The 17,923-nt window shown below is 38.2% G+C and overlaps 1 protein-coding gene across 9 annotated transcripts in view; it reads right to left on the reverse strand.

The window, feature by feature from the left end:
* Positions 1-582: 582 nt before the first annotated feature.
* LOC310885900 (zinc finger MYM-type protein 4-like) overlaps positions 583-17,923 on the reverse strand; it is a 42,198-nt gene continuing 24,857 nt past the window's right edge. For 6 of the 9 annotated variants that reach the window (XM_083809716.1, XM_083809715.1, XM_083809711.1 and 3 more), the window contains 17 exons: positions 17,734-17,884; positions 17,310-17,482; positions 16,781-16,931; positions 15,851-15,991; positions 15,515-15,552; positions 14,225-14,369; positions 12,616-12,737; positions 12,101-12,272; positions 11,035-11,088; positions 10,740-10,919; positions 10,109-10,203; positions 9,384-9,555; positions 7,529-7,680; positions 6,092-6,203; positions 4,460-4,708; positions 3,572-3,701; positions 583-2,420 (listed from right to left, as the gene is read on the reverse strand). In XM_083809716.1, coding sequence (XP_083665842.1) covers positions 2,213-2,420; positions 3,572-3,701; positions 4,460-4,708; positions 6,092-6,203; positions 7,529-7,680; positions 9,384-9,555; positions 10,109-10,203; positions 10,740-10,919; positions 11,035-11,088; positions 12,101-12,272; positions 12,616-12,737; positions 14,225-14,369; positions 15,515-15,552; positions 15,851-15,991; positions 16,781-16,931; positions 17,310-17,482; positions 17,734-17,884 — 2,445 coding nt within the window. In that variant the 3' untranslated portion in view covers positions 583-2,212. Of the gene's footprint in view, positions 2,421-3,571; positions 3,702-4,459; positions 4,709-6,091; positions 6,204-7,528; positions 7,681-8,030; positions 8,127-9,383; positions 9,556-10,108; positions 10,204-10,739; positions 10,920-11,034; positions 11,089-12,100; positions 12,273-12,615; positions 12,738-14,224; positions 14,370-15,514; positions 15,553-15,850; positions 15,992-16,780; positions 16,932-17,309; positions 17,483-17,733; positions 17,885-17,923 lie in introns of those variants that run through there. The other 3 variants (XM_083809718.1, XM_083809712.1, XM_083809717.1) reach the window with 3 other exon arrangements.

The following is a 17,923-nucleotide window of genomic DNA, read 5'->3' on the forward strand; positions in this document are numbered from 1 at the left end:
GCTGTGATATTACTCTGTTGACAGCCTCTGCTCCACCCAACTGAAACCTGGCCTCCCAGTGCCTGTCCTGCCTGCTGCCCTTGCTCGTTTCCCAGGTAGAGATGTCAGGGGAAGGAAACGAAAGGGCAAAGGCAACCTGATACGGACATGAACTGCTGCACTCGTACGTGGGATGCCCAGAAAATACTGTAATTCCTGGATCCTTCCTGCCTCCTACTAATATTGAGGATCTGGGCACACCTTTGTGCAACTAACACAGCTCAGGCTTTTTTTTTTTTTAATCCCCTATACACTAATCTCTCCAGAACGATTTTTTTTTTCCCCTGAAACATTCTATGAACCATTCCAATACAAAATACTGTGCCTGCTATTAAACTATTTTAATATAACTATGGGGAGGGTCAGGTTAGTGTTCACAGAACATGAAATTAACCTACAGGATCACCACTGAACCTCCAAGTGCTGCCACGGTAGGTTACTGAAGGGTACATATTACAGCCAAAGTATCTTCCCCCCGGGAGTGCCAAGCCAGGACATGGAGAAAGCAGCATCTTTGATCAGAAAAGACAGACACAGATGGGCTTTGATCAGACAGAATCAGGGGCAGGTTTACTTTTCACATAGTTTTCTGTATTAAAAAATACATCAGTGAAATCTGTTACAGGCAGGGACAGGACTACCGAGTACACAACGTCAATAGACTACTTTCTGATTTTATTTTTGTTAAATTACTTTTGTTACTGCTAAAAAAATAATTAAAAAAAAAAACAAAAACAAACAAAACAAAAAAAAGGAAATATAATTCAAGGCTGTTGATTTTCATCTCTTGAAATTTTAGTGACAAGATCAAATATCAGACCCCTGTTACAGAAGATGGATAACTGACCAGAACTAGATAAAACCCATACAATTCTCTTCTTTAAAAATAGTTTGTGTTTCCAATGAATTTGCGGTAACTCGTCATCAGAAACAAACATCTACAGCTTGAGAAAATGGAGGTACAGACAGTATCTGATAACGTCCTGTCCTCTAAACACAACGTGGGAGCTTTTCTCTTCAGAAAGATGCAGTAACAGCCGAGCCTCAAAAAAGTCTCTTTTGCTTTCCAACACTATGACTAAATCTCTTTGGGTGGGGTGGGAAAAAGACACACATGGTAATTTTCTACCACAGTTCTGTTGTCAGAAGTAATACTGCATCCTTTGTACAACACTGCACGTGTTGCAAAGGTGGAAAGAGAAAGAGTGCGTGTAACTTTCATTTGAAATGACAAGGCCCTCCAGATTTGCCTTACAAAATAACCAAAAACATAGGAGTAGGGGAAAGAGGAGAAAGGAAAGCTGCCGTAAGGGAAAAAAAATTTCCGCGCACCACAGTATTTGCTAGATTATAATCAACAGACTGCAGAGCTACTGGGCTAGTAAAGGGATTTTCTGCACATACCCCAGGACAGTCACTCTCCTGTACATAACCCAAAAATGTCCGTCCCGTAACATGATCACTCTGAAGTTTGACCTACAGCACCTCTTCCACATTGAAGACCAAACAGGTAGAGTTAGCTATTAGCCTGGACCGAGAGCTAGACTCTGGCATTGTGTGACCATTGAACAGCAGCCAGACAGTTGTATGTTTAGACAGCTTCCCTGGCAGATACGCCAGCGGCTTCTGCCTTGCTAACATTTGATCCCAGTTTTAAAAAATATTATAAAAGCATATGTGTACGTGTATTTATAACGGAAGGTGTCTGTCTGTCTAAATACCACCGCTTTCCTGTCCTCGTGAAGAGCTCTCAGATCTCCACATGTTCTTTGGCAGCAAGGACTGCCAGCCAGCAGGCTGCGAGGTCACGAGAGCCACGGTCTAGCTCTCCATGCCCGATATCGTCATGGTAGATTTTACACAACCATTTTCCTTAAAAATATCTCACAATTTTTTAAAACCCTAAACAGATGAAGGATTTATGCACCACTTAAATAGGTTAGTTCATCTTGAATTTGTTCAGAGGATTTATCGCTGCCTGCCACAGGACGTTGTTTCTTGCAGCCTACATAGCTTGCCTCCTTCCAGTTCCAGTTTGTACATCCGCTGTGGTTCAAAATATGCCTGTAGGTGACATTATCTTGGCTTACTTAATATACATTTTTCCAAAGGCTGGACGTATTCACAGTTTGGTGCTTCTGATGTGTATTCAAAGGAAAATACCCCACTTCAGTTAGTCTGATAACTCAATATCAGAGTCCTCTGATTTGACTTTGGCAAGTTCTTCGTGTACCTCCCTCACCATAAGAATACGTGTTAACATGATGTCCAAAGTTCCTGGGTCTATTGGCAATGTGGAATACCACATGGGGCTATTAGGTACACAGGAGCGCTCAGGTTGAAGGTAAAATACATCACTTCTCTGCTTCACACTTTCAGAACTGTCAACGTAAAGAAAGGAAGAACACATTACAGAAGGCGGCTTTAAAAGTCCTAGTCACAAAAACTGTGATGGAGAAACAGCAAAGGAAATTAAATTTACATTGAGACTACAATACCACAGTTGAAGCAGTATAACTAAAATCTTTTTCTTTGTGATTTGGTTTCCCCCTTTCATCTTACAGTGAACATTTAAGTTGTTTCCAGGTTCTCTAAGTTGCTTACAAAGAAACAAAGAAATTCTGCATGACTTCTTTATAGACGTGGTTCTTCAATCATATTATCATCCAGTTAACAATACTAGTGTCTTGGTATGATTGACAGATGCATCTGACATTTAATCTCTGAATAAAACAGGTTCTAATATTCCAGAATTGCTGTACTTTGGGGCAATGAACGTTCAAGCACTAGCAAAACTAAATCCTAGCTTGCCCACTCATGCTGCAGAATGGTGAGCCCATCTGACCGTCAGACTCTGAGGCAGCTTTCAGGTGCTGGTAGGAAGAGACAAAGTCCTCCAGAGCAAGAATTCCTCCTGCTTGGCTTTGGAGTATTCACATTAAAACAGCAAAGTGAATTTTTACTGCTGCTTGCACCACTGCAGGGGCTCTGCAGGAGCTATGATATATGATGAGGAGCATGGAAATGTTTTCACAGCCCAAGGACAACTAACAGCTTCTAATGATATGCAACTGAGTACAATAAAGATAAGAAGAGGGAGACAAAGAGTAAGGACAGCTGCTAGGCATGCCTTTGCCTAAGTAATGGGACTATTTGTAGTATGCTCAGTAGGTGCATTTTTGAGGGTGATTTATTTGAGTTGTAGCTGACACTAATGAGATCCTGTTTACTTTTTTTGGTGTATTTTCTTTGAAAAGAGAAGAACACCATACCTGCTCAGTGATCTACCTAAAAATTATACAAAATGGGAAAGACAAAATGATTTATATCTATGTCCTTGCTATATAGTCTAATTTCTAACTCCTAAATAAAGTTAATCTCCCATTTCAGCAGGCAAAAGCCATCAGCACTGTTACCTAATTCACACTTTTCCTACCATCTTTCACAAGGAACATGATGTCTGTGGGGGGATACTTGCCCAAATACCTGTTCTAGTCTACATACAGTTCAAAAATCAAGTTCCATCACTTACCATTTTGACAAGTAAAATTCATAAAGTCGGACTGGACACCGCAGGGGATTATCTGTATTTTCAGCCATTTCCACTGCTGTTGAAACCTCCTCATCTTCACTGCGTTTCCTTTTGCCTACAGATAATTTATCTGGATACACAAAAATGGCACCACTGAAGTTCAGTGAAGAACAGCACTTTAAGAATAAGATCTCGTCACTTAGCCTAGCACCAGCCCGATGCAACTGTGCAACACACAGATGCATGCTACTTGTAGTGATCATCTGTCATTTGAAACCACATACAAGTCAACTGCTTTGATCTGCTGGATAGGCGAAAGATCACATAAGCTATAGGGTGTCCACAGCCTATTCCTTTTCTAGAACCAGCATCTAGCAGAACAATATGGAGAATCTGTTTTTTCTTAATAAAGGACAATTAATGTAACACAGTGGAACCATTAACTGAAGAAACCAATAGTTTCATGATCCCACTTGATACCCTTACAAAATCACTTCACAATGGCAGACAGCATAACTTCCAGGTTTTCAGTTAGAAGTTGAACACAACCATCTTTCTAATAAATCCTACCGAAATACTCTCTGCTACCCCTCTCAGGATCGAACATTTCCCTTTTCAAAACAGCAAAAAATAACTGCAAATAAAAAACAGTATTTCTTGGCAAACATTGGCACCTATTTTGTAAGTTTTTACTAGATGCCTTTGGTCCATCAGAATTTACCTTTAAACCATCCTAGAGTGAAAGAATTTGAAAATGTGCAGGATAATAGCAGAAATCAAATTACCCATAGCTCTGCCTACTCCCTAACATCTTTTTCTCCCCAGCCCTTTTTAAAGTAAGGAGTAGACAATTGCAGAAATTCAAATGTTCAGAAAGTATTCACTTACCTGATTCTACCTCTTGTTTTTGAAAGGGTGGGAAAAAACGTAAATATGTCATCTTAGTATTATACTTCAGAGTCCGGGTGCGTCTCATAACATGGGCAAAGGACAGTTTCAGGTGCTCACTGACATTCTTTAGTTGGAAGTATTTGGTGTTGAAGAATAGAAGTGTGTTCAGTAAAACTATAGGGGAATATGCACCCAGCTGTTTACATTCCCATAGGTGTTCTTCTTCAATTCTTGAGAACATATAACCTAGAGACAACGGGCAAAGAAAAAGAAGAGGGATATTTATGCAAGTTTAGGACAGTTCCTCATATTCAGTTACAAATAAACAGCTTTTAAGGACCACTGGCAATCTAGCAGATTTTCAGAATCTCCCCAAAGGAAGTGAAAGCATCATATATGAGCAGGGTAGGAAGGCAGAAAAGAGTTAAATTATATTGGCAGATTCTGTCAAAGATGCATATAAGTCCTCTTTCAGCTCACCTTGTATATGAACGACCTGCATATCAGATCAAATTCAGACCTATCATAAGCAATTGTAATATAAAATCAAGAGCACTGCATGCATGAACCTAAGAGGGAGCGTGGAGAACCAAGCTGTGGAACAGCATGATCTTCCAATACCTGAAGAATGGAGAGAAGGATATAAAGGAAGATTGCACACATCAGCAGAATCTCACTAAGTTTTAATTTCACTGTATTAAACCAGTCAGCCAACTGCAAAAACGTGAAATTCCTAAGACATGGAGTACGACTTTAAAATGTACCATCCATAACAAATAGACCATTTTGATTGTTGTAAGTTAGTTAGGAAAGGAGAAATGGAGCCTTACAAGAGATCTGTTGTGAAAGAAAACTTCACTATATATTATATTACACTGTCTATATTACACTATATACTATATACTGTCTAATATTATACTATATATTATACTATCTATAAGTAACTGGGTTATTTCTGTATTAATAGAAAGTTTGATTTCTAAACGAAAAGTCAGTTGGAGTTGCCAACATCACTTAAGTTTCAGTGGTACTCTGAAAAAGATCTTGCATACTTATATTACCAGTGTCCAGCTTTATAAACTGCATGATCATACTTGAAGACCAATTAAAAATACCTGCAGAATTTGGGAACTCAATGTGGAAGTGAGCAAGTTGAGAAGAACTTGGAATTGAGGAGTTTAAACAAGTCTCCTACTATTTTTTAATGTGATCCTCTGATTTATCAGAAGTTTTTCCTATACTGATATGGAACTACTAGTGCAACTCTACATGGAACTAGAGGTGAGTAACTCATCTCAAAAAGTACACACAGTTCTGGCTACCTGTATTCAAAAAGATTAGCTAAAACTTGAAGGAAAATAACTTGTATTTTCACCACAGGAATAGGAAGCCTTTCTTTCAAAGGAGCTGAGAGACTGATCGGAGGCAAAGACATATTTAAGTGTAATCCGTAACTGGAGACAGACACAAAAGCCATGATTCTAGTCTACTATAAACAACTGCATGGTGGAGAAAGAGGAGACTAATATGAATGTCTCAGATCACATGCTTCTTCATGGCATTGAGAAAATATTAATTTCAATTAAAGGTTTTGTCATGCAGCTACACAAAATAAAATAATTGTCCTACCATTTGGAAGAATTGTAGGTTCCCAGATTTTCAAAAGTTTTGTAAGTTCAATCATAAACCTGGAATAGGGCTCGGTAAAAATGTTATCTATTCTACCATTCTCAAACAGGTACTACGAGAGAAAAAAAGGAAGACATACAATTTATGATTACATAACATTGCAGAGAAGATACAGGACATCAGATTTCTTCCTTTCTTATGTCCAAGTGTCCAATGGTCCAAAATACTTTGTTGAAACCTTCATTAAGATATTAAATCAGATTTTCTGCAGGGACTGGGACCTCTCTGGTATGAAATGAGATCTAAGCAAAAATTATTGTTACTATTTCAAGCTTTAGAGCTCTTTTCTGGAAAAAATCATCATCTAGGTATTAACTATCCTTGCAAAGTCTGCATATACAGAACAGAAGAGGTACTGAGTACCCTTCTATTGAAAAGAACTTCACATGCTAGTACTTTCTGACAATAGATATAGGCTCAGTGCTAGGCTGCTGAAATAGCTCAACTTACAGCATCAACATAAAAGTCCCTTAAACTTCTGTCAAGCAGCAAACAAACCAGAAAGTTTTCTAGAGGCCAGAAGTATGTATCAATAAATAAGTCAGAACTGGAACACAAAAAATGCTGATACTCCTAGACCTTATCAATGGCACTTTGAATTCTAACTCTTTCTACATTTTTTCATGTATAGCCAGGAAACAAAAAAGGTAATTCCTTGCCTAATCAAATGGTAGGTTTTACATTACAAGTAGCATTTGATTCTTTATCTCCAAATGACTGTTTAAGGAAAGTAACAAACAGGCTATTCTAACAACAACAAAATGACCCTAACAGTAGTATACTGAACTGGGATATTGAGTGTTCAAGAGAAGATAATATTATCCTGGATTTGTTCTGCAGCTGTTTCAAACTGACCTCCGCTGGCAGGTAGCAAGGACTCTTTACATTGCTCTCAGTATTCATTAAGTACAATGCTATTATTCCCATTGAAGGAGCCACTGAATGAGCACAGCCTTTGCTGGGTATCTCTTCCATGTAAACTTGTGTATTGGAAGAGCATTGTGCAGCTATTTTAGAACTAAACCAATTAATTACATAGCCAATTCTTCTGAGGAGCCTCAGGTTTCTACAAATCTGTCCCATATGTAAATAGGATAAATAAGGTACCAAACCAAAAGATTTGGATCTAGATAGAAACACCTAGGCCTCCACACCATATTCCTCCCAAGTACAGAAGAGGCCTATTTACTCCAATCAAAACAAGGTCCAGACTAATTAGCCAAATAAGAGATTAAGACAAACTAAGAATGAAGCACAAAACAGATACATTCTTGCCTCTACAAAAAAACAAGCAGCTACTTGGGACTGTGGATACAAAGCATAAAAAAACACCAGAAGTTTCGATGTTCTCAGCAATATCCTAATTCTCTGAGTTACCTGCTGAATTCCAAGGCACAGGTATAAGATACTGTCAGGATCGTATTTTTCTCCATTTGGTCTCCGCACCTCTTGAATAAACTGGCACAAGCCAAAACTCAGTTCAGCAAAAGTGCATGAGAGAATGTCCTCCTTGACTTTCACAGGACGAACTGCAGTGGAGAAAATTATTGTGAAAATTAACTTAATTCAACGGATTAAATCTTTACATAATCTATCTCAAACACAACGTTCCCTGTCTGACTAAATGTGTGAACTATTTCCTATCTGTTGGCTAACAATTAAATGACTATTTGGCCAAAAAAAAAAAAATCAGCAGTCTGTATAGCCATCAACTGAGTAGTAAGTCCATTACAAAAGCCGCAACTGAGTAGTAAGACTGAAGGTATTTAAAGTTAAGGCATTTAAATGTTCAGTGAAGTTCACTGAACCCAAAGATGTGGCAAGGCAATGGTAACATGTACTCAGGCTGGAGATGTAGGGTTGATAAAATCAGCTTCACCTTTATAGCTGGACTCAGGTGAATCCTGAGTGAGAAAAAGATCTTGAGTATTTCCTAGTAGTTCTGGGCATGAGTTGAGAGCAGCATATTCGACTCCTTAAAGGGAGAAGGAATGAAGAGTTTAAAGGGCCATGGGATTCAGAAAGGGAAGCAGAGCAAGCAGAGAACTGATCAAAGAATCCGCAGTGAAATTACTAGGCTTGGCTGCTCCACACCTCACGCGAGTGACTGCTTGGGACTGAACAGGGAACCTCTCTGTGGGGGTTGATATAGCCTCCTGGAACTGTCTGTAATCTTTCTTTCATTAGCCAGGAGAAAAAGATAGTAATTCATGTGATCGCTCTTCTTCTGGGAAACAAAAACCAGCTGTTCTCATGTAATGACAACAAAAATTCCAAATAAGAGAGGAAAATGCAGAGCTCGTTTCCCCTTTGGGATCTTTCTTATATAAGCTTTGCCATGCTTAGTTCTTTACATTGCAGAAGTATTTAATGTTATTTGCTCTCTTCCAAACTGTCCCCAGAAAGCTCAATTATAATCCTAACTCAAATTCTCTGCTGCACTCTGAAAACTTGCCCACAAAACTCTCAGTGCAAACATGTAAGACACATCTGAGACCAGGGACAAGGGGAGTTAGACAATGCCAAACCCCAGGACTGCTGTGCTTTTGTAAAAAATAAAAACAAAAATAAATCCATAATTAGAAAAACAAACAAAAGTGACATTTATATTGTCATTATCTACCACCCTTGTGAGACACAAGGAACAATTAATGCCTTCTAAAGTTATTTGTAGGCAGGGTGCAACACAGAATGGGTACACTTTTAGAAGGTTTGTTTCCATCTGTGAACCTGGAAATAAGGTATTAGACTTTAAGACTGGCATACATTTTTTTAAAGCAAACAGTTACGCTAACAAACAAATACTTTGTGAATGTGTTAGCTACAGATGAAAAAGATGGGGACAAGTTAGTGTAGTCAGCTTAGAACTACGGCCTGGTAATAGATCAGTAAAGGCTTTGCAGCCGCATAAAACATCTGTTCTAGAAATGAGAAATAACTGCATGCAAATGAACAGAAAGGGCAGGTTGAAAGACTAACATTTATAATGTTGAAAAGAAATCTGATACTTTAAAGTCTCTTTTAATAGGAAACAGAGCAATTTATAATTTAATAGCCGAGATTTTTAAACACATGAAAAGGCAGACATAACATAATATGCCATAAAATCTTTTCTCCACTCATGGTCATTTTAAAACTCGTTAACTAATCCTAATTTTTTCTTGAGAAACATACGATACCAAGAGCCGTTCAACTAATTATTTCTGTTTCCACAGATGGAGAAAAAGTTTACCTGAAAACTTCAGGTCCCCTTGTTCCTCCTGTGCGTTTTTCCATTGGACCCAGTTCTTCCAGGCATTTACCCCATACATATACTTTAGGGTCATCCCAGAAACAGAGCAACCTGGGTAGGAGCCCTGCATCAGATTGCGGGGCTCTACAGAAACTACAGACTTCTTCCGTCCCTACAGGAAAACAAACAAAGCAAAGCAAATAAAAGCTTAGTACGTATTTCATCTATGGATGCTCAATTTGATATCACATAAAAAGAGCAGTACACTGACATAATAAAATCCTGCTGACAGAACCAGAATGTATATATATGTATTTTTTAATATCTGGACAAGTATCAGCAACACTGTACAGAAAAGGTACAACGAATTATAGTAATTCTCACTGTGATAAATATGCACAGAAATACATTCCACTACACAAGAAAAATTACTTCTTTCCTGTAGATTATTACACTCCTTAAAAACAAGTATTTTGCAGTTTCTGAAACGATAAACATTCTTTAAATGTTCTGCACCGAAAACAGAAAACACTTATTCTACCTAATTGTAGAGGAGAAAAGAAAACGTTATATAATGTAGCAAAACAGGACAAAAAAAATATACAGCAGTTAAACTGAATTCTCATTTTCACCCTAGAGCATATTTTTTACTTCTGAGAATAAGCATGCACATAATGTTATTACTTTAAGTGCAAGGAACTAATGGTCCACAAGTACTTTCTTACCCGTCTTTTCGGCTGTGGGAAGCCATCTCTATGTCTCCGTCTTGCTCGTGAACGTGACTGCAAACCCAGTCCTTTACTGAGAGGGTCAAATGAGTCTGAAGTCAAATCAACACCATTAAGAATTTAATTGTATGATTTAACATGCCCAAGTAGAAGTGTCACTTAAATACTACTGAATATCCTAAAGATGCCAATTACATCTATATATTCAAACAATGCTTTATGCTTGAATAATTAGGCAATAAACATACTTTCTGTGTAAATAAATTTTCATAAGAGGAAAGAAGTCCCCCCCGAGTAGTGGATGTATTTATTCAGGCAAACTTATATTCTTCTGCACCACTAATATGGATTATACCCAGGGACACAGAAGTGATAATTCAAAGAAGTCAAGCAAGACTACCTGCTAATCCTGTCGGTGGTTCTGTAGAATGCTGTCTTTAAAGATATCGGTAATATTTAAAAAACAAAGTAACTTTTAGTAGAGCTGATATATTACTGCTGCTTCAAATATCCAGTTTTACTAAATGAAAACATACGCCCTTCAGAAGCAGACTACTGCCACAATGTTTACTCAGAAAGTTGTGTGTACTTTTATACAATGATGCATTTTTCTTTACATTATACAGACCTGATGGAAAATCTGCCTCCAGGTCCTGTTCCACATCACCTTTGGAGAACTGCTTCACTTCTGGATCTGGTTCCGGCAGGGCATTCGATCGTAAGGCATAGTGATTTAACTCCTCCTCCCAGCTGTGCGGAGTGGACACTGCTTCTGATTCTAGATCTCCACTGTAAGTGCTACCTTGGTCTGTAATGAGAGTCATCAGATAAACCATGTGCTACAAGAAAGGATAGACAAAAAGAAGGGTTTAAAGAGAAGCTATAGCAGGATCAAAGTCCTTTTGCAAAAAAATCCAACTGACCTTTCTCAAATATCTTGGGGTCCAAGAAGAGCTCATGCTCAGACGTTTGAGATCCTTTAGAAAAAGAAGGAAATATGTATCTACAAATGATTGACAGCTTACATAACTAATACAAAATTTTGAATGCCAAAAAATAACATATTAAGTCATAGTACTTCCAAAAATGGTACATCATCTTCAATACAGTTCTTTTACCAGCTCCCTACCTAGGTCACGCTGTTATGGAAAAACAGAAACGCAGAATTAACCCATGTTTACTTTTCTAAATGCTTCCATCCCTCCACGTTTGTTATTGGAGTCATCTGTAGACAAACAGGATATTTTGTTCATTTCCTTTTTATCTTGCTCCACTTTCATTACACGGGATGATCACTATCCAACAGATTCTAACCTGCATCACCCTCCAAGAATCCACTACAAAAAGCTTGATAGGAAAATACTCTTGTAAAGCAGCTGCTCTGCCTTCTTGATTTTGACTCCTTCTTCCGCTAGCGCATGATATACTTATCTGGAGATCACTACTGCTAGCAACCTGCTACTGTCAACGAAAGTCAAATCAGCACCTAGGATGAGGGAAAGGGAATGCGAAGACATTTAAAGCACTGCTCAGTATCTAACTTGGGTTCTATGCTAAGCATAGCTCTATTGAAAATTGAATGAGAAACCTCTGTGAAATTACAAAAGCTTCAGAAACGTGCAAGTATACCCCACTTGTGATGAGACTACCGAAGAAGAGTAAATGATTCTCAAAAGAAAAAAATAATAGAGTATTTATATAGATTATCTCCAAATTATCTCCAAATATGCAGTTTGGCTTTTAAAAGAATAAATAATCAAAATCACTAAGTCATGACATAAGCATTGTAGCCCTCTCTAGGTTGGCACTTTACCTGCATGAACATTCATCATGAAAATAAATGTTGGTAGGACAACAGGACCATACAACATGGCACGGACACTTGGGAAGCAGCCAATACATTCTCTACATCTATTTCTCTACCTCTTTTTTGTGATGAGAGGACAACCATCACGCTGCATTTAGTTTCCTTTTAAAAACACCACATACCACCATGAGAGTGTGTTTTTTCTTTCTCCTCATCTTCTGCAATCATTTCTGCCATCTGAAGGAGATCAGCTTCAAATGGATTTGTGGGAATCTTTTCCTTGATATCCTGAATAGTTTCAATGATCTTATCAGCATTATCCAGGGTAGTTGGGAAAAGCATTGGAACTGGTACCTACACAGACATGCAAAAATTATTAGACCTCGTTTAGGGATGAAGGGAAACAACAAACACCAAGGGAAGTTCTTCTCATTTAATCTTACTTATATTTTAGGACTATATATAATTTTAAATAAATCAAAACTGAACAACCTTTTTCCTTTCTGCAGTAACCCTACAAAATGGTGTTTTTGTTTGATAATGCTTAACTAAGCATGATGTGATAAGGAAAGAAATGGCTTCGAGGACTCCAAATACCACTTGTATGACTAATCACAAAATCCAATGACATTTCTCTATGCCCTGTTCAGAACCAAGACTGTAAAACAGTTCTCCAGTGAACGTGAGTATAACTTACAGGTACTGGCATCCCAAGCGGAACTGGTGTGTACTGAGTGTAGAGGTGAAGGGGTACTGGCACAAACACTGGTACAGGAACAGGTACCACAATGATTTGGGGTTGAACTTCTTCTTCTTCTTCTGTTATGTTAAAAACAAAACAAAAATGGTTTGACCATATGACCATCCAGTACACTTCAGAGTGTCCATTATAATTGTTTGGAGTTCCACTACTGGTGACTTCTGCTTGTAACTCAGTGGGCACAGTACCACATCTTTGTTCAGCCATCTTTCACTTTAGCACTGTTGTAACAAGTATTAATACTAGAGTTTGGAAATAAACAGCACTGTGACCATATACATGAATGCTGGAAGGGAAGAGAGAGGAAATAAATACTAAGGTCTGCATCCAAGTAAATGGTGTGCTATTGCAATTATCTCACAACTAACTAGAAGACCATACAAAGGTACCATTAAAAAACAACAACAATCTTCCCACTTAGCTTCATCTCTCCCACTGAGATGTTTACATCAAGACTCGATACTCCGAGCTCCTTCTATATTGGCAATGATGAAAAAAGCACTCCTCAATAGCAGTCTTGACTACATAATAGCCTTTGAAAGTGCTTCAGTTTTCTCCTGGCCACAGAGAGATCTTAGGGTAAATATAAATCTAATGAAATGATCTTAGAACTAGTGAATTAATTTCAGAAGTTCTTATTATCTGTATCTAGTAATTAAAAGAAAGCGAGAATTACAACAACCTTTGAGACATCACACACTTCATGAGGATGAGTCTGCTCTTGTGGCTTGAGCTGGAGGAGCTAAGAACTCACAAATTCTGTCCTGAGAAAAACAAGTTCCCTCCATAACCTTCTGCACATCACTTAAGAATCACCCTTCATTCTCCACAGTTAAGATGACTGCAGAATACTAAAGATGAGTTAAAGCCAATCTCAAGATTCATCACTACAACAAGTCCAGAGTAGGGCTACAAAGATGACCAAGGGGCTGCAGCACCTCTCCTGCGAAGATAGGCTGAGGGAGTTAGGGTTGTTCAGCCTGGAGAAGAGAAGGCTCCGGGGAGACCTTACAGTGGGCTTCCTGTACCTAAAGTGGGCCTACAGGAAAACTGGGGAAGGACTCTTTGTCAGAGGGTGTAGTGATAGGACAAGGGGGAATGGCTTCAAATTAAAAGAGGGTAGGTTTAGATTAGATTTGAGGAGGAAATTCTTCACTGTGGGGCTGATGAGGCACTGAAACAAGTTTGCTCAGAGAAGTTGTGGAAGTGTTCAAGACCAGGTTGGATGGAGCTTTGAGCAACCTGTTTTAGTGAGAGCTGTCCCTGCCAATGGCAGTGGGGTTGGAACTAGATGATCTTTAAAGTCCCTTCTGACCCAAACCATTCTATGACTCTGTGATTCTTTGATCAGACATAAAGCTTTCAGAATTTCAAAGACCAAATATTTTACATCTGTAAGGCAAACTGCAACTTGCAAACACCATGCAATAACCTGAAAACTATTTAAAGTTTTAAAGCATATTAAAAAATGGTTTTGTTACATAAATCATTTACTCTCACCACTGCAATACAGACATATAAAATGGGTTGGAGATTAAATACATACCTGTCTGGCATTCTTTGTTTTGTGTATGAGGTTTGCACGAGGTGGCCTTAGTCTGTGTGATTGGCTTGCACAACAATGCTTTGTTTTTTAGAAGCCTAGGTGGTTGTGATGATGGTAGTTTTAGGGCATCTGTCTGAGTACTAGCCTGTTTGGAAAAATATAAATGAGGGCAGAGTCAGCACTGGTTGTAGTAGGATATCGTAAGATTAGTATTGTCATAAGATTAATATTTGTTCTCTGCTATGAAAGGTCAAACAATTTAAAACTCTCTTTGTTGATAAAAAAGATCATTTAAAACTATTGTAAAAAGAGCTTTTTTTTTGTTGTTGTTGCTAACAGTGCAGAGAAGAGATCTACAAGAATGTTTGGTTTCTGTAGTCAAATAACCTCTATAAACTTTTCATCTTAGAATCTTACTGATGGTAAAGATCTAAAAAAGTCTTAAGATACTTTTGATGACTAAAATATTGGGTGATACAAATATGCAAAAAAAAACCCTTAGTAAATCTATGCAAAACCACTGAAAAAGAATACAAATAAAAGATGAACGCAAATGCTGGCAATATCAGTGTCACCTCCTGATTATACACAGACTGACTATTCATGCTTGTACTAATTTCATGTCCTGCAATCTGTAATTTTCAGTTGTGCATTCATATAACAGGGTCAGTTTCATTAGGGGAAATTCATACTCTAATCCATAAATGACTTTTCAGCTAAAAGTAAGGGTGTCCATCTCCCAGAAACAAAGAGCTATATAATCAAAATTTTATTATATATTCCAAGAGAGTTGCAAGATCTCTCAAGAATTGGAACTCTAGGAGTTGTTCACAGATAAGAAGTGACAGTGGTTCCCCATAGCTCCACTACTACAGCGACAGGGAGTGGGGAAGAACAGCTAAGCTGCAAGAGCTTGGTAATGTCAGCCCCAGCAGCCCACGCTGGTTCCCTTCTTCTTGTGGCAGCCCTTCCTGTGGCATCACATCCCACTTCTGGCCACAAAAGGTAACCTCAAGTACTGAAGCCACACACAAATTGTTCGAGAGCTAGGCATCTCAAGAGCCACAATTTGACAATCTTTGTCTTAAAACATCAAATCATTCTGTCAATGGACACAAAAAGACCTTTATACCATACAAAAAAATACATCTGCAAATTGGGTAAGTTTTAAATCTCAATCACAACCAGGAAAAGCAGTTACAAAATTAAGGTGCTAAATTATTGGATACTTTACTTGTTATTGATACAATCTGGACGAAAGTGAGAAAAAGAGTCTCTTGTAAAACTTACATCTCCTATTATTTTTGCTGTCACAGTAGGGACTGCACCTGTGAAGAAGAAAACCATACAAGATTAGCCTGTGTACATATCGTCAAGGACCACAACCCATACTCTGCCAAAGTCAAGAAAAAGAATTCCCCTTAAGCCTTATTCCCTAGTATATGTAAAGAAATTTAACTAATTATTTATACGTAAGGAAAGGAAGGACAAAACCACAACCTTCTGTATCGATGGGAAGCATAATGAAGAAGTGGCTGTTGTCCTCAGTGGAAAAGATCCCTGAACAACTATAAACATCCAGGAATAGAGATTTAAAAATAAATAAATCATATTCAGTAGTCCTACCCTGTAAAACATTGTTGGAGTTAACCGTAGGCTGGGCAGCAGGGGTGCTTGCAAGGGACACCACATTTGCTATGACAGGGGTTGAGTCCTTTCTCAAAGAAGGTGGGCCTGATGAGGAAGCTGGTGCCATAGAAAGGTTTGCTGGGTAGAACGAACAGAAGAAAACTAAAATAAGCAATCACATAATTTACAAAGCAGCATTTTAGAAACAATACCCACCCTCCAACTTTATCTCCAGATGAAAAAGCCTGCTTTATGAGAAGAGTACGTAGGTGTCAAACTGCAGGTTTTCAGTTTAAATAGGACTTGGCTCCATAAGCAAACTTAAGCTGTTTTCCAGTCACTGAAACATTTCAGAAGTTCATCACAGCATGAAAACGGTTTTCTGTCTCTAACAGTATGTGTATTACAGCAGCACTCAAGAGACAACAGAAGTGGATGCCTCACTGTGCTCAGCACCACACATCCGTAGTATAGGACACAGTTAAGATCCTAACACATAATGAATGAGGTGATTTCTATGAGACTCTCAGTTAGAGGAATTCTTAGGTTCTTTCCATGTGAAAGCAACATAATCAAGTTTCATCAAAAACAGTGTTCCTGAGGCACTTCATTATCCTGGCAGCCTCCTGTTCAGAGAGATGCCTGGAGCCCAGTTTTACAAAGGTGTTGAAAGTGATTGAAAAGTTAGTGCTTATGTTTAATCTTGAAAATCAGAGCATAGGTTTTCTTTATGGGCAATCTCATTTCATACCTGTGGAAGTTTGAAACTACTTGAAGAAAGACAGATATCTAAAACTGAGCCCATTCAACAACAGGCATGCACCCCAGCAGAGGATATATCTTAAAAATTTCACTGAATTGAATTTCTAAATAAACGCTCCTATCACCGTCACACCAAGAGGTAATACCATTCACATCCTGTTTTACCTGTGTTGTTTGGGGGTGGAGGGTCAGAAGCATTTTGCTGATTACAGAACATCAGAATACAAAGCAGATTGCAAAAATGCTTGATCTCCCCTTGCCATTTCATGGACTCACTGAGTTTACCTTGCCTCTTACAACCATCACACTTTGCCATCTAGGAAAACAGAGGGAGGAAGAAATCAAACAAATGTAAAAAGCAACAAAGAGTATCTGCATACAGACCTCTTCATATCCTGCTCAGCAAATAAACAGGGTAAAGAAATCTGTAAAAGTGCATCATTTTCATAGCGTAACACAAAGCAGCAGAACACTGTTGTGTTTTTTTCTACAAACAATATTAGGTTTTCTTTATATAGGAAACTGGTACTCAGCGGTTAAGAAGGATTTACTCATCTCTCACATGTATGTAACATATGTATGTTTCATGGACATACAGGTCAACTACAGGCAGTTCACACAGCTCCTAACGTTCAAAGATTCTTTTGCTAACAATTTTATATTCCAGAGGATGCTATGTGAGAATATTACTTACTTGATAAAACAAAACTGTGAATTTAGACATGCACTCCTCTGAGCAAAAGTCTTCCATTTTCCCCCCAAAGTGATTCTGGACCAGTTTGGGGGAAGTCTGTAAACAGTAACTGCACATTTTACAGTGGTTTCCCCAGCGTTTCGCCAAGTCATGTTTATAGAGCAGTTTACAACCTAGAAGAAAAAACAGCAAAACAACAAAAGCAGCCTTCAGTAACAAAATGATATTTGTTGGTCATTTCTAGTTCTGAAATTCAGTTATGTATGTAATAATTGGTTGAAACATACCATTAAAACGAAGTCTGAATGAAGTTACAGGTTTCCAGACTTAAAATCCATTTTTTATACCTAAATGATTAGGTTTTTTAGTATCACCAGATATTTTTGATTTGGTTTATCTGAGAGAAAGTCTTACCCTTTCTTACCTTCACTACAGAATGTCTTATCTATGCCTGAGAATCGCACTGTCTCCTTGATAATCTTCTCAATTCTGCAGTATTCACACAATGCTATTACACTGCTCCTCTTCTTATATTCATCACAGCAGGTCTTCCCACAAAACTGAAACATTTTACCCTGCAACACAGCCAGAATGTTTTAGTTTCAATGTTTTAG

Source organism: Anser anser (assembly GCF_964211835.1).
Source record: "Anser anser genome assembly, chromosome: 24".
Lineage (NCBI taxonomy): Eukaryota > Metazoa > Chordata > Aves > Anseriformes > Anatidae > Anser > Anser anser.